Raw genomic sequence first — 22,831 nt, 5'->3', positions numbered from 1 at the left:
ATAATGAAAAATCTTCTTTAAGACATTGAAAAATAGGTTTGGAGTTTCAGGGTTAAAGCTTTGTGAGTAAAACCAGAAAACTAGACTTATGAATGTGGTCATGCCTACTGTATGTAGGTGGAATATCTGACTCTAAATATGATAACTTGTTAAATCTTTTATTACATAAAATAAAAATCTGGATTATTTTTATTAGCCGCAATTAGATTGAGATATTCCACTTTGACAGCTGTAGTGAACGTCTGCATGACTGTAATAAATGTCCGTATGGCTTTCTTACCAAACAGGCTAAAAGATTTCCAAATTTCCATCTGTGTTCCACTTACTGAGCATATTACAAATTATTTATAAGTATAGTGTGATATTGTGTGCCAGTATTAACACAGCGTAGGCCTTAGTGATCATTTTCACAAACTGTAAATGAAAATATCGAATTATTTTAATCTGAAAATTAATATCACACCTCTGACAGTAATTAACCTCCCATCATTCTTTATACTTCTGAAATCCTCTCCCACTTTTCTGTTTAATCCTCCCCTCCCTCTCTCCATCTTTACACATTAAGCAATAATTCCGTGTTCAGGTATTTCTTGCCCCCTTTGCATCTCTTATCACTCAATATCACACCTCTTCAGCAACACATTTCATTCATCAAGTTGCTAGGTATAATATGTACAGTATAACAACCAAACTGCAACACCATTTCAGGACATTACCTCTCTAGCACTCTCATTCTAGATCAACATTTGACCTCAATTTCCTGTTCACTTCCCCATTTCATGCTCATATATAAGCTCATAGTTTTCATCATAATTTCATCTTATTGCAAAGTCTTGCCAATTCTTTAGTTGAATATAATATTTTGAATCGCTGATAGCCTTGTATGCATGTAGTCCCTCCATCTGTGCTTTTGACTCCTCTTGGGAATATCCTCTGTTTCTGTTTGATGCCTGATTGTGTTTTGACATTGCCTGCTGCTACTGTTTTGGAGTTTGGATTGTGTCTTCCTGTATATGGGTCCTAAACTTTCTTCTAGTGTGAGTCTAGTGTGATACACAAAAGCTTGTAAAACATAAAAAAAAAGTACTGATCTATACTCACAAAGGCAAATTTGCAAACCCAAAAGATACAGGAGAATTAGGGTATGACAGTAATAAAATATATCATCTATAATGAGTAATGGCACCCTTGGTGATTTCTCACTGTCACTTATTGTGTATGTTTCCTACCTCTGGGTTTGTGACATGCGATTGGCACTAAGCACTCCTCTTTGATGTGGGGTTTGAGTTCAGAGGTGCAGCCCCCTGTGTGCTCTCCTTGGTGATCCACGCACACAACCACACGGTACCGCAAACCCCGGCCACAGGTTACTGTACACTGGAAAAACATGCACAAAAGATAATTGCTTGACATGCTTGACACTGTATCTAATTTCTAACATCACAGAGCACAGAGATAGATAGATAGACCACACAGGTGCACTGTGTACATATATATAGTAACTGATTGCTATGCACAGTTTGTCAATGAATGGATGGATGGACAGTTGGAGGAGTGGATCTGTGGTTGGATGGATGGTCAGATAGACAGAGGGATGGATGTACAGGTGGCTGGAACGTGGAATGGTGAGTTGGGTAAATGGACAGATGGATACATGAAAGAATAGAAGAATAAATGAATGGAGAATGAATGGAAAGATGAATGGATGGGCAGATTGGTGGATAGATAGATGGATTAATGATAATAATGGCAACAACTATTATTTAATAGGAACAACTATTATTATTATTATTATTATTATTATCATCATTATTATTATTATTATTATATGAACAATTGTACAAGCACAGATGGTAAATGAACATGGACAAATGGATGCATGGACAAATGGATAAAATGCAGAACAGTGTGTGAGAACAATGTATACCTGAGACCATTCCATTGCCAACCATTTTGGGCACTCAAAATTGTTGCAGCTCTGTTTGAAGACAGGCCGTGGGGAGTGTGTGCATTTCCATTCCTCAACCTGAACAATCTTGCCCTGCATGTCCTCCTCCACACACACCACACTGCGCTCCTGACTTCCGCCTCCACACGATACCGAACATGATGTCCAGGGGTTCTGCTCCCACCTAGGTGCTCACGAATACACAGAAACATAAATTAAGACACACATCTTCTGATCATCATCATCACCATCGTCATCGTCACAACAACAACAATATAGTAATAATATGTTTTATTGCTTTTTTTTTTCTTATGCACACACTTAAGCATGTATAGACACACTATAATGGGGCAGCATGTAATGCTCAACATACTGTAGCAGTAGTACTGAGCAACACAAACCCCTCCAGTAAAAAGAACCAATCACCTTGTTGATTAACATTAAGATTTCTGGAAATAACCTTGCTTATCTGATTCTTCCACTGATGCACTGATATATATTGATTTAGGGTTGATTTGTTTATTTAACTCATTCTTTCAGCAGTTATTTTCAAAATCTCCATCATTGTTCTCATCTTATATCCATGAAAGTCATGTAAATAATTATAACTAAGTGTAGAGTTTATGGTTTACACAGAAGAAATTTGGTGCTGGAACCATGCCAAACCTACTGGCTTTGAACCATCAGTTTTACACATAGAACAGTCCCAGATTGGGCTACCAGTGCCATTGTTGGTCCTGTGAACAAAGTTCGAGCTCCCTTTGAATAAGAACATCTACTGAATGAATACATAGATAAAACTGGACCAGTGTGGGGACTTTACTTACCGTGGAAGAGGCTGGAAGTGATCGTAAGGCATGACCTCTTTGAAGCCATCACTGTAGAGAAAACAGGCTTTTATAATGTCCATCCTCTAAACAAAAAGTGCATACTTCACACAATGTGACTCATGAGGCCTCTTAAGTTTATTAGTTCACATAAGTCAGTGTCAAACACACGATCAGTGTGTTACCTTATAAAGTAAAATATTACAATCATTACAAAGTTTGTTGGTTTTGGCATGCTTTTGGTGGTTTGGGGTGTGTGTGTGTGTGTGTGTGTGTGTGTGTGTGTGTGTGTGTGTGTGTATGAACCAGCCTTTCGAGACAGGGCTCCATGTTGCACTCCTTCAGCTTGGGTTTGGGTTTAGTGTTCTCCGTATAGCTGTGACAGTTATGATCGGCGACAGTTCTGTTGTAGCGGATGTCCACACAGTCAGCCGAATTTAGCTGGTAGCCTGAAACGGTATACTGTATTAGTACTGAATTGGAGATCCTGATCTGCATAAGAACCTAAAATAGGAAACGAATACAGATCTCACAAATAAAAAAAAACAAGATTATTAGGAAAGCAAATAATAACAGTTATGTTACACAAAAATATATTTGCTTAGAGATAGTATAATTAATTGTTCAGAAATAAAGTTACCAATCTGAACTTTTTCTTATCACTGAGGTGGTAAAATCAAGGGCTTTTGTCCCTTTAATATGCATCTTTTACTTGGGCAAGTGCATGTGGTGTATGTTAGGTTTTAAAATTAAGCTTTAAAAGTGCATCAGTGGCCATTAAGGTACAATTATGCACCATATTATTATTATTATTATTATTGTTGTTGTTATTATTGTCGTGATTATTACCATTATTATTATTATTTTTCCATTCGTCCATTTTCCATACCGCTTACCATACACAAGGTCGCAAGTGAACCTTAAGCCTATCCCAGGGAACTCAGGGAACACCCTGGACGGGGTGCCAACCCATTGCATGGCACAATCTCACACCCATTCACACACTATGAATCATTTGGAAATGCCAATCAACCTACAACACGTCTTTGGACAGGAGGAGGAAACCGGAGTACCTAGAGGAAATCCCCAAAGCACAGGGAGAACATGCAAGCTCTGCGCATGGACGGTGGAGGCAGTATTTGAACCCCCAACCCCAGTGGTGTGAGGCAAACGTGCTAACCCCTAACCACAAACGATGTGCCCTTGATGGTACCCTGCCAGAGACGGTTTGGTTCTTTTATTTATGAAAGTGTATATGACTGCTTGAAAAATGTTTGTTTAAACGTCTCATTAAGGTACCAGGAATTTTTTTTTGGTATGGTGCAAGGTAGCCTACTGGAGTACCTAGGACCAGCGTTGAGAACCTGTGTTTTAGGCAATGTAATTACACAGAAATAATGGCAAGGCAATATTAAATATATAAATATGATCATATTAAATTCATCATTGTATGATTTATCAAAACTTTAGCAGCCACAGTGTTTTCACCTCTCACTGTCCTTCATGCTTCACCGGAGAATGATCTCCACATGCACACTAATACTGCATACTTACTGCAGATTCCAGTGTTGAGACTTGTAGGCCACTGTGAAAAAAAACCTGATGTGCTGTATCTAAACCAATATAAAATGTTTTGTTTCTCACTTTTATGCACTTGCATTTAAATAGCATGTTTCACCTACAAAATGTGCTTTATCAGTCTGTATTTTCTATAATCCAATATTTAAGTCAAGATTTATTTTGAAGGGGTTGGTCTAGATGCAATTGCTCCATAAGCACAAGTTCAAATACAGAATACTTTCCCTGGGTATTAATTGTTGCATCTTCAAAAGTCCACCATGAAACATATTAATGTTTATATTGAAATAACTGTGATATGTTTAGTGATTCTGGTGCAAAGTTGTTGGTTGGTGCTGGTGCTTTTATTATTCCTGTCTAGGGGTGGAAAAAGTACTAAGAAATAATAGTAAAAGTAAAAATATAGAAAATGTATCAAAATTTTAAGAGGCCACTTGTAGCCATAGTCTCTAGTCACATTCTCCCATTGCACATAAAGATGTTTTTTGAGCCTGGATGGTGTCTTTATTTCCCCTGGATGAAGTGCTTACATGTGAGGTGACTGCATGTTGCACTAGCAGTAGAGATACAGTATATAACAACTTTTGAGATGCATTGTACTGTATTTTTGCACAGTTTATTCACAGTTTCCACATACTTTTTTACTCCTAATTCGGGAATTCCTAATATTGCCCAGCATTTGTTCAGTTAATATGGCTAGTAAAAACAGTTCCTACCAACAGCCAGATCATGTCCTTGGTATGAATGCAAAGTGAAGTAGATGGCAGGATTCGGAAAACTGTAGCATGCGCCACAGCATCGACATGCTGTATATATACGCCAATTGGAGTGTGTTGTGTGTATACAAACATATCTACTAAAGAGTGTTCATGTTTGAAAGTCAATAGGGATGCGAGTTTTTCTTTCTCTGCTTATTGGATGAGAAAAGTGACTGTTACATCAGCAGCCTACAGAGCCTGCTTATATGCTGAGCAACTGTGAATAAAAAACTATGATACATAATTTGTTTGACCCAGGTGCCCGGATTAGTGTTTTACCTCCTCCACACTTTACAGAGCAGGGGAAGAAGTCTGTCTCTCTCCACTGATAGCGGATGGGCTGGTAAAACATGAACATGACCACTGTGTCTTTAGGAGCCACATACTTCACCTGAAAAAAAAGGGGGGGGGGGGAGATGGACATCATACATTTCTCCCAACACACACAGTAGTTAGCAGCTTCTTTCTGAAAATTAAAAACACTGAGTTGAGCATTTTAATATGAGCTAGCAAAAGATCATGAGCAAAAACTCACACAGAGAATATTTTAACCCAAGCAAACTATTCATCCTGTCAGCAGTATGAAATTCCACATTGTGTTTACAGCATTGCTGCTTCTCTACTGTCTGAATTAGAGAAATTCAAATACACTATACGGCCAAATGTATGTGGACACCCGACCACCACAGCCCTATGCACTTCCCATGTAATGTTTTTTTATTTATTTATTTTAATACCATTTGATGTGAGGGTTCTGTGTAGTGCACTTGAGTTCTTCCACACCTTTGGTAAACCATGTCTTTATGGAGCTCACTTTGTGCACAGGGGCATTGCCATGCTTAAATTTTTCCCCCACTTGCCCAACAACCTGATTAAAAAAATAAATAATTAAAGACATTACATTCTATACTGACTTTTATGAAAGAAAATGTCTAATTTGATGGAGCATGCCCCAACTGGTTCATATATTTCTCAGTGGTGCAAAAAAAAAGGTTATTGCTCACTACTCTTTTCCAAATCCCACCACCTGCTCCCCTATACACTCAAACTGAGGACACAGTCTGACTGTTGGGAGGAATTATTTTTACTAGCCATAAAATAATTAACCTGAACAGATGCTAGACAATCTTTCCAGAATCAATAATACTAAGGATGTGGAAACAGTGACAAAACTGAGCAGTGCAACAACAGTTATATAACTCTAATGTTAGCACAACACACAGTCACATTGCAGTTAATCACTTCAACAAGTGAAAATAAAGGCCCTTTATGTGCGATGAGAGAATACCATTTTGGCCCACAGACAAAATGTTAGTCAGTGATTTTGTGCTTGTTTGTTGATGGTGAAAACACGATGATTAATCACCAGAGGATAAAGACTAGGCTACATAAAGTAACTGATTTTCCATAGCCTGTTTTAACACCCATAATTAACTTGTTATACTTGAGTTAAATTCCATTAGTTTGCTGATTTTTAGCAATTGTTAATTGGGCATCAGGATAAGCATTTTATGAATTGTCCACCCTTGAGATCAGTATAGATTGATAGACACACTTTTACACCTTTTGGCTCCTAACCCACCTGTCAGCAGGTCATACCACATCTAATAAGAGCCTTATGTTCAGAAGTGTTAAAACAAGTCTTGGTTAGGGCATTACAGTGAGTGTCTTCTGATTGACAGGCAAGTCTTAAAACTTTCAGACCGCATCAAGGCAATGAAAATTCTGTTTAAAATACAGATATGCTATATCAGTAAAAAGGAACGTGAGAAACGAAAACGGTCAGACTCTGCTCTGGTTTCTCTAGCCCTAACCCTATACTTACAGGACATGGAATGCATCTTTGTGAGAAACGAGGTGTACTTTGAGCTGCCGGTTGTGCAGTGGACCATCCCAGCACATTTCTAGTAGTGGGACAGGACCATCGTCTCTTCACTGCTCCCTAAGTAATATCTTTCAGCTGATTAATAGATTTACTGTTAAACAGCTGATTAACCAAAAGTTAATTAAGTGTGTTTCATGTAGTAAGCTCTCTGTTTGCAGACCTCACGTTAATTAAAAACTACCGTTTACCGTTACCTCAGGATGGAAGCTAGCGTAGTTTAATTAAACTACTTCTGAGGGATAAATTTGACTTTTCACCAAACTCATACTGTATATATCTCAATCTAAATCATATATCAATATCATTCTTTTTAGATGCAGATTTTGTTTTATTTAGATTACTGTCATTAAAAAGATGTTAAAACTACAGGTATGGGTCAGGTTTCCTTCATCCGCTATTGTTTTGCCACAGTGACTTCTGGGACTTCAAGTGGGTTTGGTGCGCTCAGGTCTGCAGCTGATGCATCCTCAATATCAAGAATACATCTGGATAATTTCATGCGTCCCCAGTACTTGTGTTCTTGAGTATTGGAATTGAACTTCGGCAGTAGATGGTGACGTAGAACAGCTTCACAAGGACGCAAGATCGCATAAGAATGCATATAGAGAAACGGCCAATGTTGTCAACACACAAGGAACTTAGCCTCCAAAGCTCTGTGGGTTGTTATCTGAAAGAATCTGGTTTCCGTTCATCTTGGATTAAATATAAGAGCACACACTGAGGTCTGTGGCTAAGAAGAAACATCAGAGTGGCAGCAGATTGAAGCCAAAGTGTCCCTTTTCCTTTCCATCGCCATCTAAGAAATTCTAGAGCAGGGGTGTCAAATCTGATCCGCAAAGAGCCAGTGTGGGTGCGGGTTTTCATTCCAATCAAGCAGGAGCCACACCTGATTCCACCTGTTTAATCAGTTGATCTTGGCTTTCAATAGACTGAGGTGTGGTTTCTGCTTGGTTGGATTGAAAACCTGCACCCACACCAGCCCTTTGTTCTAGAGATATTAACGAGAGCTCTTTCCTGATTCCTTTGAGAATACATAGCCATGATATAAAGTCTGCAATGTTTATAGAACCACTGAGGCTATTTTTAATCAAGAACAGTAGCTGTGAAGAGTCCTGCCACAGTAAATACACTGACCATGATTTAACAGGCAAAAATGTAGGTGTGCAATTAGCACAGTTAGCGAGCATGTTGACAGTAATTTACAAAGTCACGGTACTGTTTTTGCATGTGTTATTTGTTCTCAATAGCCACTGTGTCTGGATGTCAAAGACTCCTTGAAGAGTCTGAAACTGAAACTCGATTAAAACTGCAAGTCAAGGTGGTGAGAGAAGGCAAATACTGTTCACAATATGATTAAACAATACAATAAAAGCCTGCAAATTTGTACAATAAAATTCTCAAAAGGTTCTGTTCAAATGCTATAGAAGCAGCAGAAGAGCGAAGTTTAGGTAAATCATACAGAATCAATCAAACCGTGGCCAAAAGTCATGATTTTATGAAACATTCTTATTGTTTGAAGAAAATAAGGCAGAATTTCCATAAATTAGTTACCAGATTTAGTAACTGGTATAGTTTTCTCTTCAACCAATGGAAACCAAATGTATATATATATATATATATATATATATATATATATATATATATATATATATATATATATATATATATATATATATACACACGCTTATACAACATATAGTTGTAATATAGTTCTGGTCCATTAATTTGATTTGTCCCTGTGCTCGCCATGTAAAATTCCATTAACTCGAAACCGTTACTACAGTAGTGACATCATCAGCAGACATGGCAAATGATTTTCAGGAATATAACTTTTGGCTTAAAATATGCAAGCTCTTCGGATGAAGTTGAAAAGAAAGAAGGGAAGCCAATTTTACCAGAAGCACCTATTTCCACTAGCAGAGCAAAAATAAAAAAATATTTATCATGTTTTGTCCGAATTGTCACTTACTGGATACTAATTTATTTTTTATATAACTGTTGTATAAAAGCAATATCACACCCACAATCTTGCGGTTATACTGAATATCGGCATGGCTGTGATTCAGATAATCAGTATAACTGCACTCTTGCTCATGTGATATTGCTTAATCAGTCAAATTTTAAAGCTCAAAGATATTTCCTAAAGGCAGTCCAAGATAATACAAACAACCCAACACAGATGTCCCCCTTGTTTTTCTGCCCACCTTGATGGTGAAGTCTGCAGTGAGTGGCCCATGGCAGCGCAGAATCTGTCTGTCAGCTTCTCTTCCCCTCTGATAATCCACAGTGCTGTTGGCCAGCATGTATGAGCCTGGAGAACTCAACACCAGTTCTTCTCTCCTGTCGCTTAGACTGTGAGCTTCAACCACTAACACAGAGACAAACCATGATTAGTCAAGGCAAGGTGAAATCTTGGGATGTAAAATGAACTATACTGTGTATACTCTTTGTTCTTAATTTGAACCTGAGCTGTGCAAACATATGAGGGTAACACAAAAAAACATGAGACAACAGTAACATAAATAAAAGAGTGTGACAAAAGGCAATAGTAAAGGATGAGGGCAGTCTCTTACAGTCAATGATTAAGCAAAGCTAAGGGTCTTTCAGAGATAAAATTTCATTTTTGCATTCCACACCAGATTATTTGCTGCTACTAAATATTTTTTATATAATATTTATTTTATATAATAAATGGATTATTTTGGAATTTCCTGAAATCAAATGCATTTAGCATCTAGATTTAAGATTTTAGCCCTCATATCTGATATCACCACTAACCACACACCCTTGGCAAAAAAAAAAAAAAAAAGTATACTCCACAGACTAAACCAGACTTAGTGTGTAAATGCTGTTTAATTATGTTGAAAGGTTTCCAGTTATCAGGATTAATTTATTAGGATAAAATAAAAATAAATTAAATACAGTAAAATTGAATTTTGAAAAAAATAGGACTAAGAATATGCTCTCACTGAAACTAAAGACATATATGAAGTATTATCATACATTATTAATGCATTATTGGTAGTAACCTCCACATACCAAGATTGAAACAGTTGAACAGCTGTATTTTTTGTCATAAATCAGAAAAAAAACCCTGGGAATTAGAATTCATTTTCACCTCTTATGGTGCATTTTATGTTGCACTTTATTTTATTTTTTTTATGGATTTCTTTAAGCAATTTCTAAGATTACATTTTTCATTCTTACTACCCAAAATTTAATCTTAGAAATTGCACCCAACATTATTTTGAAAACCATAAAAAAAACTATATTACTTAATGTGGTGGCTCCAGACCAAATGTCAGAAGACAATTGAGGTCCAATAAGTTACACACTCAGATTTGGGCATATACATGCTACAGCTGTTATCCTGGAACATGGGAGTTTCAATGAACATGAAGCACAAAAGGTAGTCTTTAACCCGGTTTTAAACTAAGCTACATTCACTTCTATTGTTGGATGTGTTTTTTTTTTCATCAGTGTAGCTCATTCACATATTGAATCTTATAGGCTCTTATATTTTATGATGCAATAACACTTGCCTGTTCAACACTTACTCATGTTTTTCAATGAGAAAAAAGCAAAACTCTTACAGTTTGACTGGTTTGCTTTCCTGTGAAATGATCTAATCATAAAAACACAATTTGTAAAGTTTAGCATGACTTATAACCCAAGACCAGTTGCCTTTGAACTCGTTGCTAGCAGGTGCTGCTGGAATAACGAGATGAACATGTTTGGCTGCTCTCTGACAGAGCTGTTTTCAATCTGTTCCCACATCATAGAGAAAAAAATCATCAAGCAAGAGGTTTGTTTGTGTAAATCAATTTGGACAATAAAAGGCTGAGCGCTTTGGTTAGAACGTTCCCACAAACAATTAAGAGCAAGAAAGTTTCAAATCATGTCTTAATCATATTCAGGTACTTGTCATTGAAGCAGTAAATCTCTCCTGTTGTTCATCTTGTGTGTGTTTTCCTAATAATATATTACTCTGTGTGTTTGTGGTTCGGTGTGTCCGGCCTTTCCCAAAACATGGTTTCCATTTCCATTAGCTAATGGTTTTGCCTTTATTTGTGGTTGCTCACACTCAGAGTTTAGGGTTCTATGCACTCAGTAAAGGGACGTTTATTGTCATACACACTCAAACTCTCCATACAGCAGCAGACAGGGTCACACACACGCTCACACGCTTGGTGCATTAAGCTTTTCCCAAAACAAGCTTTCCATTAAATCCATTGCTAATGGAAATCTCTCAGCATGGTAACAGTAACTGTAGCCCCATCCACAGGAAATCTGATTATCCGTCTCTAACTTGCTTCTGATAATATTTAGTTTCTCTGGAGTTCATGAACTTGACTGCTGCGCACTGTACCGTTGGCAGTGTATGTGTTGTCTCTTTCCAGTTTCTACCTTTTTGTCTCCAGTGGACATTTCCAGATCCACATTGTGAGTCTCCTGGTAAATGATCTGTGAAAACACAGCATGGCAGCTTTCCAAAATCTTACACATTGTATTCATTTCAGATGAGGAAAATGGAGGGGTTTGCAGGTGGAGGTGGATGTGTGCGTGTGTGTGTGTGTGTGTGTGTGTGTGTGTGTGTGTGTGTATTTGTATCTCTGTGACTATGTGTGTATAGTACACACAATATATTCTTGTGCAAGGATATAGTGGGGATGCTGAGCAGGCTACAGGATACCTTTAGTGCACATTAAATGATTAGAGCCCCAATTTCTCAGTCACTGACTAACTTTGGGGCTCAGCAACTACACTCCCGAGTGCAGCGACAACTCGCTCCATGGTGACCACTCATGTAATGTGCAGCAATTTATCACAGAGGCTCTGATATTTCCAAGCATGCTTTAGAAACAGCCAGTGAGAGTCTGAGATGAAATCAAGTTCATCTGCAGTAGATCCCTGAACCCATTTATTCATCTATGTATTTAGAGGCCAAGCACTACAGGTGCGAGGCACCTATTGTATCTGTTAGTTTTCCTCTTATTATTCTTCTTCTTCTGCTTGAGTCTATGGCAGCCCATAGAACTGCTTGTGAGAGAGTTATGAAATTTGGCACACAGATAAAGGACAGTCTCAATATTAACCATAGCAAGTTTGGAGTTTCCATCTCAAACCCTCTAGTGGCACCAACTGCTCAAATTTTGCTCAAAATACATTTATGCTAATAACTTTTGAACCAAACAGCCTATAAACAAAATTATTTTTTTTACTCCGATTGCTTGGCTCAAGATTGCGATTTGATTGCACCCTATGACATCATTTTCCATCATAAAAATTTGAAAAACCTACTTTTTCTAACCAATTTGCACCAAAATTGGCTCAGATCATCTTGAGACCATGCTGGCAAAAGATTATTAAAAGCTTTCTGATAGACCAAACCGCTCTCGAACAACGCGCAAACAAATCTGATGAACTCTTTAGCGTATTCAGACCAAACTTAGTATATGTCAGTGGTTTTCAAAGTGGGGGTCGCCAGGGGGCGTCCGGGGGCCTCAACAATTTGGTCGGAGCCACCAAGCCCATCCCTCCCACTAGTATGTTTTCTCTTTCTCACTCTCAGACAACCACACACACACACACACACACACACACACACACACACACACACACACATACACGCACAATCAATTCCTAATGTAATATAATGTAAAGACGTAAGATGAAATTATTTATAAAAAAGGGGGATATATTCAGAAGTCTGTATTTTTAATGTGTTTTAAAGACATCTTGCAAAAGGGGGGCCTCGGTCAAATGTTAATGATATTTGGGGGGCCTTGCCCTGGAAAAGTTTGGGAACCCCTGGTATAAGTCATAGCCATTATGACTTGAGGCTACCTGCACAATTTTGAAAATCTACTTTTTTTAATTCCTCCTAGAGTGTTTCTCCGATTTTCACGAAAATCGAATTAGATCATCTTCAGATCATGCCAAAAAAGTTATGGAATTCAACTTGATTTGTCAAACTGATCTTGAATAACAATAAAAACAAATGTTGATGATGTGCACACCAAAATGGATATGAGGCTATATCTCCATAACACTTTAGAGTATTCAGACCAAACTTAGGATATGTAATAGTCACCATGACTTGAAGGTACCTGCACAGTTTGGATCAGTGCCATCTAGTGTTGATGAGCTATGAAAAAAGTTTTATTTTTGCTTATAACTTCTGAGCGATTGATCATAAAATCATGACCATGCTAAAATCATGCTTGCTTATATCCTCTCTCTGCCTCTGTAGTGCTTGGCCCCATAATTGCTTCTAGCAACTATATTTGTTCTTGTTTCTGTACAGAAAGATCACAAAGTCATATGACAGACAGCGCCCATGTTTATTTTCATGAGAAAGCAGGATTTGGGGATTAGGCAGGTCTCTCCAGGTGAAAAATTGTGTAGTGTGCACATCCGTACAGCCACAAAACAATAGATCACAACACTACAAAACTCATCTTAGCAAGGGGAAAGATCTTGAATACAGTCAAATGTATCTAGCATTTCTTATTATAAGACTACAATAAACCAATATAAGTTAATTAAACCTATTTATGGACATTATTACTCATTTCAAGCTTGTAGTTTTCTTATTCGATTGGCAGATACTGTAATTTTGCTTCTATTAGAAATAAATGAGCAAAATTATCTACCAATAGAACAAGACTATTTCAAGCTTGAAATGAGTACAAATGGCTTGAAATAGGTTTAATAATCTTATATTTGGTTTGTTGTAATCTTATAATAAGAAATACTACATAGTGGATTGTAGTAGTGTGAAAGGGTCAGTGATGCTGAGATTTTGAAAGTTGTGTAGTATGCAGTCAGATTTAAAACAATCACAGCTGCAACTGCATAAAACAATAATAGTGAACACACATGCTGCTTAAAATTCCAGCATTTCAACGTAAAATGTCTTCCCATTTCCCTGTTCTTGTGTACATAGTACATTCTTATCAGGCAACAATATAAGATATCAATATAAGGTTTTACTTTTGGCAACTACATCAGATTATTTGCTGATAAGGTGGATTAGTTTGCACCTTTGTGGAAACAGGCACAATAACACAGTGGTGATAAGAAAAATACACAGAGCCATATAAAGAAGCAAGACTGAGGCTGATTTCTTTCCAGCTCAGACCGCTCCATTGATTCATTGCAAACCATCAGTGATCATCGTTTCAGGGGATTACAGTGTGAAACGCCCCCTAGATCTGATCTCCATTTGAGCTGATCTTTTTCAGCCTGCTTCACTGACACCAACATAACAGCCAGCACTGATTGAGAAGGTGCGTGTGAAATAGTCACCGGTGTAATGAATATAAATGAGGTGGATTATTTATTGACCTCATTTCCCCAAAATGCCTTTGGAAGTGAAACTAAAAGTTGATAAACTAAAAGTCCAATCAAAGTACAAATTACACATAATGACAGATGAGAAAACTATCATTTTAGTGTTTGTTTCAACAAAAAAGTTACAACTTCTCCGTTTACCATGTTTGGTGTTTGGAGGAAACACGACAAGAATCCAATATTTGAAACACTTACCTCACAAATGCAGCTGCCTAACTGTCTTTGTGTGTGTGTGTGTGTGTAATGGTTTGTCCCTCATCATTCCTATTATGCCTTCAAGACTTCATAATATAATGCATCCCTCAACGTGCATACAGTAGTTCCCTTTCAAAAGGAACTTCGACGTTGCGTTCAGCATAACACTAGGGGAGCACCTCTCGTGGGCGACCAGCATCTGAAGCTTGTGTAAAATCATGCCTATTTATAGGCCTGCCATGATCAGGTGACGTGGCAATTAAGCGTGCCACGTGATATAAATATGGTACCTGTGAACCGCGCCATCAGCCTTTATTATCTTCAGCAAAAGACTCCATGTCGGTTGTTTGTGTAAAGAAACAAAAAGATGCTTCATTTCCTCGCTATCTTTTCTCTCTCCATCGACGGCACGTAATTAGAGGGGCGGCTTTGCCATCCAAGCCACCGTGTAAGGCCACCGTGGCATTTGTGGGCAAGGCCTATGCGGTAGTAGTCTTGCTTGTGGGTCACTGCAGACAATGACAGTGTTGCAGGCCTACCAAGCAGACCTGCTGAGTGATCTCGACTTATGGCGGCATTCAGCCAGTTCCTTCCCTGTTGTCTTGAGCTCACCAGCACTAGTGCGAGGTAGACCCAGAAGATGAGTATGGCAGCCCGCCAACCCCCGCAGTCAGCCAGGGGAACCGGGCGGCCACAGTCATGACCTGCTACTAGGCCTGATCTGAGAATGGTCATAAAGGCCAAGCAGGCAAAGAAGAGCGGTCCTGAGGGGCTGTGGAGGGATGTATCAGGGGACTTGAGGTTGTTAGGGCAGTTAGCCCCCAGTGCTACTGTAGGGCCTCCCCTAGCCAAGGCGGTCCCAAGTTTTCAGTGTTCTCTGGTCAGCGAGCTGTCACAGGGCAACGAAAATCTGATGCTTTCCGTCCAGTAGATTGTGGAATAGTTAACGTCACTAAAAGACCATCTGGCAACGTGGAAACTACTGCCAAATGTGTCTCCATGGGTTCTGTCTACCGTAGAAAAGGGTTACTGGGTCCAGTTTATAGCTTGACCCCCCGATTCAGAAGTGTGCTCACCACAGAAGTCAGCACAGACCAGAGCCCGACATTAGCGCAGGAAGTAAGATCCCTCTTGGACAAAGGGGCATAGAACATGTACCCCATTCACTGAGGGAGGGAGGTTTTTACAGCCGTTATTTCCTGGTCCGCAAAAAATAGGAGTATGCAGCCAATTTTAGATCTGCATCATCTGAACTGTACTCCTCGGACATACAAGTTCAAGATGCTGACGCCCAAACTTACCGTTCCACAGATTCAGTTTGAGGACTGGTTTGTGACGATAGATCTAAAAGGTGCATATTTCCACATCGCTAGCTTTATCCCCTCGCATGTTCACAAAGTGCATGGATGTCACTGTGGCTCCATTGTGACTCCAGGGCATCTGTGTATTAAACTACCTGGACGACTGGTTAATTATAACACGATCCAGGGAACTGGCGGTTCAACATTGAGATGTTGTTCTCGCCCACATGAAGTGCTTGGGGCTCAGGTTGAACCTCAGAAAAGTATGCTTTCCCCAGTGCATTGGACAACATTTCTAGGGGTTATAAGGATTCTACTACGATGAGGGTATTTCAATTCAATTCAATTCAATTCAATTCAATTTTATTTGTATAGCGCTTTTTACAATAGACATTGTCTCAAAGCAGCTTTACAGAAATATCAACATGGTATACAGATATTAAAGGTGTGAATTTATCCCAACTGAGCAAGCCACTGAGTGGCGACGGTGGCAAGGAAAAACTCCCTAAGATGTTTTAAGAGGAAGAAACCTTGAGAGGAACCCAACTCAGAAGGGAACCCATCCTCATCTGGGTAACAATAGATAGTGTGAAAAAGTTCATTATGGATTTATATGAAGTCTGTATGGCCATACAGGGTATTTCTATCCCCAACATACGTAGGGTCAATCCTATCAACACTGAGCAAGACAAAGCTGGATCTTGGGAGACTATTGGTGCTTATGGGCCTATTGCACAGGAGACCGTTCAGTGGTGGCTGAGAAGTTGGGGGTTTCGTCCAAGGACCAACATCCCAAGGACGAAACCTCAGAATCCCAAGGACGAAACCTCAGAATAATCAGTGTCACGCGGCGATGCCTACGTGCTCTGAGAATTTGAGTGTCCCCGGTTTCTAGCCTTGGGTCACACTCTAGGGGTATCTCCTTAGTGCAAGACGGTAATGACAGACACCTCCCTCATGGGCTGGAGCGCAGTCTTAGACAGCTGTCCAGCTCATGGCCTCTGGTGTGGCCCTCATCTGGAGCAGCATATAAATTGTCTAGAAATGTGGGCCATATTTCTAGCACTGAAATTCCTTCTTCCTCAATTGAGAGGTCACCATGTGTTTACAGACAACACACCGATGGTCTCATATATTGACCACTAGGGAGGCTTATGTCTGTGCCTCCTGTTCAGGCAGGCACAACTAATTCTTCTCTGGGCAGAAGGAAAGTTTGTCAGTGAGTGCAATGTACATTCTGGGAATATGGGGGCAGACATCCTGTTGAGGCAAGGGCTGAGGCCCAGGAATTGGTGGCTCCATCCACAAGTGGTGGAGTCCATATGGTGAGGTTTGGCCAAGCAGGACTGCATTTATTCGCCTCCGAGGAGACAACACAGGGCCCACTGTAGTTCGCCCTCACTCCTCCCGCACAATTAGGGCTGGACGCCATGGTGCACATGTGGCCGAGGTCACATCTGTACGCTTTTCCCCCATTGCTCTGCTCCCACAAGTCCTAGTGAGAGTTCACCAAGACAGTCTATGTCTGCTGCTAGTAGCACCTTATTGGCCAGCTCGAATATGGTTCTCAGAGATAATATCCCTACTAGATGACACTCCTTGGGAGAGTCCCATCCACAGGGATCAACTGTAGACCCAGTGAACTGTGCAATAGCTACAGTCCTGGAGTTCTTACAAGAACATTTCTCAGCAGGGTGGGCTCCTTCTACAATCAGGGTTTACGTGGCCGCCATTTCGGCTAGCCCCGCCCCTGTTGATGCCTCTGTGGGGCAACATCCTCTAACTTCGAGGTTTATGCATGGTGTCAGGAGGCTGAGGCCCATCTGCCGGCTGCACATACTTTCCTGGGACCTTTCTGTGGTCCTGGAAGGTCTGTCAGGTGCCCCATTTGAGCCCTTAGAGTGGATCTACTGTCTCAAGTCACAGAGCTGATTTATCACCCTCGGCCAGAACTATGGAAACTGTGGGTCTGGCCCCTGAGAGGCACCAGCTCATAGATTCTGGTCTCACAACTGAGGTTGCAGAGACCATGTTAAATGCTAGAGCACCATCCACAAGGAAATTGTATGCACTCAAGTGCCAGCTTTTTGTCTTGTGGTGTGTGGAACATCAGCTAGACCCAATGAACTGTGCAATAGCTACAGTCCTGGAGTTCTTTCAAGAACATTTCTCAGCGGGGTGGGCTCCTTCTACAATCAAGGTTTACGTGGCCGCCATTTCGCCATGCCCCTGTTGATGGAGCCTCTGTGGGGCAACATCCTCTAACTTCAAGGTTCATGCGTGGTGTCAGGCGGCTGAGGCCGGTCTGCAGGCCGCGCAGACCGTCCTGGGACCTATCTGTGGTCCTGGAAGGTCAGTCAGGGGCCCCATTTGAGCCCTTAGAGTCAGCCTCTGAGAAGCTTCTGACTCTAAAGGTAGCTCTTCTGCTGGCCCTGACATCTCTCAAGCGAATAGGAGATCTACAAGCTCTCTCTGTTGCCCCTTCCTGCCTTGATTTTGCCCTTGGATTAGCCAAGGCCTTCCTGTATCCTATACCGGATTATATTCCTAAGGTGCCTACATCTGCTGCCCACCATGTGGTGTTGCAGGCTTTCTGCCCTCCTCCATTCCCCACACCAGAACAAGAGAGAATGCACCTGCTATGTCCAGTAAGGGCTCTCTGTACTTATGTCCACCGCTCCGGCCAGTGGCGTAAGTTGGAGCAGCTGCTGGTTTGCTTTGGTGGAGAAAGTAGAGGTGATGCTGTGTCAAAGCAGCGCATCTCTAATTGGATAGTGGAAGCAATCTCTATTGCTTATGAGGCTTGGTCTCGCTACGCCTCTGGGCATAAGGGCTCATTCCACTAGGGCGGTCACCTCCGCGAAGGCTTTGTCCAAAGGGGTATCCTTACACGATGTGTGTGCTGCTGCAGGGTGGTCTACGCCACACACATTCATTCATTATTACAGCCTGGATATTCATTCCGCCCCGGGCTCGAGTGTTTTGCAGTGACCCTCGGGCTTGGGTCTTTTTGAACAGGCCGTACCCTTGGTATGAAGGAGTGGGTATTCTCGTTCCCATAGTGTTATGCTAAATGCAACGTCGAAGTTCCCTTTGAAAGGGAATGTCTGGGTTACTTATGTAACCCTGTTCCCTGAGAAGGGAACAAGAAGCTTTGAAGCTTGTGAGAAGCTTGCGTAGCTTTGTCATACCAGGGCAGGCCTGTGAATTGCGTCTTCGCTTCAGATAATTGAGGCTGATGGCGCGGTTCACAGGTGCCATATTTATATCACGCGACACGCTTAATTGCCACGTCACCTGATCATGGCAGGCCTATAAATAGGCATGATTTTACACAAGCTTCAGATGCCGGTTGTGCGTGAGAGGCACTCCCATAGTGATATGCTAAACGCAACGTCTCGTTCCCTTCTCAGGGAACAGGGTTACATGCGTAACCCAGACGTTTTAATATCAAGTTATTGATAGAATTTATACTTCACATCTAATGTCACCACCACATTGCAAGCGATTAATGTGGTGTGCCGTGAGCAGTCGAGCAATTCTGGTTTCTGAAAGTCATAGAGTTTTCACCACACCAAAAAAAAAAGGTTTTCCCAGTTTGTGTTACATTAAACCCTTTTGGAAAAAAAAACTTTAATAATAACCAACCAAAGAAGCCTAGAGTAATACTTTTTTCTAAGAGTGTAGGCACATGAGTATTCAAAGATATGTGGGTGGTATGCATGTGTCAGATGTAACCACACTCACAATCACACACACACACAAAAGAGTTTCCCTATCAGCAAAGGTTCTAGAAGCCCTTTAGGCAGCCAAGAAACCTACCATTCAAATGAAGCCTACTAAGGTTTGTGATCAGAATTTAGGTATTACTGTACTGTTTGCATCTCTTGAAATTATTGTTCAAGGTGTGGGGCTCTAAAAATAGGATTAATCATTATTCACATTGAATCCAGAGCGTATCCAGGGAACACCAAGCAGGAAATGAGAATACATCCTGAATGATACACCAGTCCACTGCAGGGCACCACATACATATATACACTGTACACTCATTTACATCTAGGAGTTGCCAATCCACCTACCAGCACGTTTCTGGACAGTGGAACAGAAAGGAAACTGGAGAGCGTATGGGTATTGGGAACAAGTAAAACTACAAACAAACGGTAACCCCAGCTCAGGATTGAAGCCTTGCACCACCAGACCACTACCCAGTGCAGGAGTAGTGTCAATTGGAAATATTTTTTATTTATTTGGTCTCCCCTTGGTTTCCCATAAGTTATTTAAAGTGATAGTACACCAAGCATCCAATTTTCACAATTTCCCTAACCCCACATTTGGTCAATCAGCCAAGACAATAGTTATCTTTTTTAATCCGCACATAGCTAGGTATCATGTCACACAAACATCAGAATATGGTATGGCCAAAGTCTGAAGGCAGAATTTGAAGTGATTCAGAGGACAATATTTGATTTTTATATATTTTAAAAATGCTTTTACAGAACCAGATGATGTCTTTTTGAGGTACGTGTGTGATTACACACAGTGCACGCAGTACCTTACTACATTAGCCTCACTGCTCCAGTCAAAAACTACTGAAGCAAACTTCAGACACAAGACATATCTTGGCTGATTAGCTGTATTTGTGGTATTGGCTGTAAATTTTATCTTAAAGCACATTATTGCTCTAAACGGTAATTAGTGGTCAGGTTCATAATTATTCTTTCATCTTAGAGATAGATCACAGAGGGAGATTACAGTTCTAAGCTATTTAGTGTAACAAAACTGCTGATGTAGTGAATGAATATGAACACAGGAACTCACTTAGGATGTCAGGACCCTTGGCTGTGAGTCTCAGACCTCGGCTTCCTAGAGGAACCTCAACCACCGTCTTCAAGGCTTTAATAAGAGCAAAGAAACAATGTCAAAACAATAAAAGTGCTTTCTTCCAAACAAGAACACTGTGTAAACAGCAATGTCACATATCACCTTCTGCTTGTCTCACTGAAGTGGACTGAAAAATGAGGGTCATGTCAATCGTATAACAACTGCTAATATTATTACATGTCTATGTAAGTAGCTTGGTGAATGTGTCAGGCTGTTCTGACTGAGTGAACAGTTTCAATATCAATAAAAGCCCTCAGCGAAATTATATCTAACCTGCAGGTACTTGGGTTTTGGACCATTTACTTTATGTACTTGCAATGTGTTCAAACATATGCTCAGAAAATTGGTTCATGCCAGTTTTCTCCCTTTCAACAATGACTCACACAAAAGCCATTTGAATAAGCTACCCCTTGTGGAGAATCTACAAAATGCTAAACATGAGTAAGTGATTTGTTAAGTCAATGAATTAGTGAGTGTATGAAAGCGTACATTTGTGATTGAGTCACAGTGTTAGTGAGTGTGAGAATGAGGAGTGAAAGAGTGAGTTGGTGAGAGAGTTGGTGAGTCAGTAACTGAATGAGTGACTCAGAAGGTTACTTAATAAGGGAATGAGTGAGTAAATGAGTGAGTTGGGGAGTCAGTAACTGAAAAAGTGAATCAGTGGATGAAGGAAGTGAATGAGTGAGTCAGTTAATGCGTTGGTGAGTCAGTAACTGAATGATTAACTCAGTGAGTGAGTTTATAAGTGAATGAGTCAGTTGGTGAGTGAGTCGGTGAGTGAATCAATGAGTGAATAAGTCAGTTAGTGAATGAATGACTCAGTGTGTCAATGAGTGAGTTACTGAGTTACTGCATGTGTGACTGAGTTAGTGAAGGAGTCAGTGAGTGAATTAGAAAACTACCATGCCACTCTGCACCAGCATGCAGTTCAGGACTCAGACAGTCTCAATCTTTAAGTACAAGTTCAAAACCTATTTGTTCAGTCAGACATTTTTTTGTGATAGTGGACTGGCCAGATGCTTTATGTCCTGGGGTGTTATCATGCCTGTGTTACCTTTTGGCTCTCAGTTATAGTTATGTAGCCATAGCTAGACCTGCTGGAATTCTGGCCTGCACTCTCTCAAAATGTACACTCTTTGAAACCACTCTATGATTAGAGCATACCTTATAACCTGTTCCCTCTCTCTTTTAAACTGTATGTGTATTCCTGATGCCTGATCCTGACACAGTTCTACAGCTATTCTATCTGCACCTGCCTGATTCATCCTGATGCTTTACTTCTGCATTCTGATGCTATTTACCTTCTGCAATTTGACTCACAATCTGTCGGAATCCATGTGGAACCATTCACAGCAGCAAGTAGCTTATGCCCAAGTCTTACCCTTTCTTGAGTAAATAATCAATCTTGTAGACATGAACATTTTAGAACAACTGCAATAATCAAAGATTGCTTATCCCAGGACTCATTCAAAATACAACCCCTGACAAAAAATTTGGAATCACCATACTTAGAGGATGCTCACCCGGCTTTTTTTTTTTTTTTACTTCATAGCAAATAAACAAATCACAGATATGACACAAAACAATATTTGTTTAATAGCTATTCAAATGTTTATTAAAATGTTTGTTTAATAGCTGAACATTCTGGCTTCGTGAAACATACTTCAAACCAGTTAAATTTAATTATTTTAATGAGTGGAATATTTTTTCCAAATCAAGTAGAGGAAAAAATTATGGAATCACTCAATGATGAGGAAAAAAAATATGGAATCACCTTGTAATTTGCATTTCTAAAACAAATACCAGCACAAGTCTAAAAATGTTAATTAGTCTACAGTTAAAAGAGAGTGCTTACAGTGCTTACCTTAACCTTTGTGTTTTTGAAAGGAAACATGGCCCCAACAAGAGAGTTGTCAATTTTCCAGTCAACTGTGTCTAAAATTTGGTGCAAATATTTTAAAAAAAAAATGGGAAGGTTATAAAACGAAAAAATACGGGTAGACCAGCATCAGAGTAGAAAACTCAAAGCAATATGTTTTGGAAATAGAAAATGCACAACAAAACAAATGAAAAACAAATGGGTGGAAATAGAAGTCAAT

The 22,831-nt window shown here is 40.0% G+C and overlaps 1 protein-coding gene across 1 annotated transcript in view; it reads right to left on the bottom strand.

Annotated features, from left to right (window-relative positions):
• Positions 1 to 22,831, bottom strand: part of adamtsl3 (ADAMTS-like 3) — a 220,548-nt gene that overhangs the window by 59,640 nt on the left and 138,077 nt on the right. Inside the window, exons 8-14 of the mRNA XM_053635527.1 lie at positions 20,670 to 20,744; positions 9,201 to 9,364; positions 5,391 to 5,502; positions 3,086 to 3,224; positions 2,776 to 2,826; positions 1,928 to 2,132; positions 1,230 to 1,377 (exon numbers count right to left, since the gene is read on the bottom strand). Coding sequence (XP_053491502.1) covers positions 1,230 to 1,377; positions 1,928 to 2,132; positions 2,776 to 2,826; positions 3,086 to 3,224; positions 5,391 to 5,502; positions 9,201 to 9,364; positions 20,670 to 20,744 — 894 coding nt within the window. The remainder of the gene's footprint in view (positions 1 to 1,229; positions 1,378 to 1,927; positions 2,133 to 2,775; positions 2,827 to 3,085; positions 3,225 to 5,390; positions 5,503 to 9,200; positions 9,365 to 20,669; positions 20,745 to 22,831) is intronic.

The sequence above is a fragment of the Ictalurus furcatus genome, chromosome 10 (genome assembly GCF_023375685.1).
Source record: "Ictalurus furcatus strain D&B chromosome 10, Billie_1.0, whole genome shotgun sequence".
In the NCBI taxonomy this organism is placed as follows: domain Eukaryota; kingdom Metazoa; phylum Chordata; class Actinopteri; order Siluriformes; family Ictaluridae; genus Ictalurus; species Ictalurus furcatus.
The sequence above is the reverse complement of the archived record's forward strand: the minus strand, read 5'-3'. Positions and strand labels throughout refer to the sequence as shown.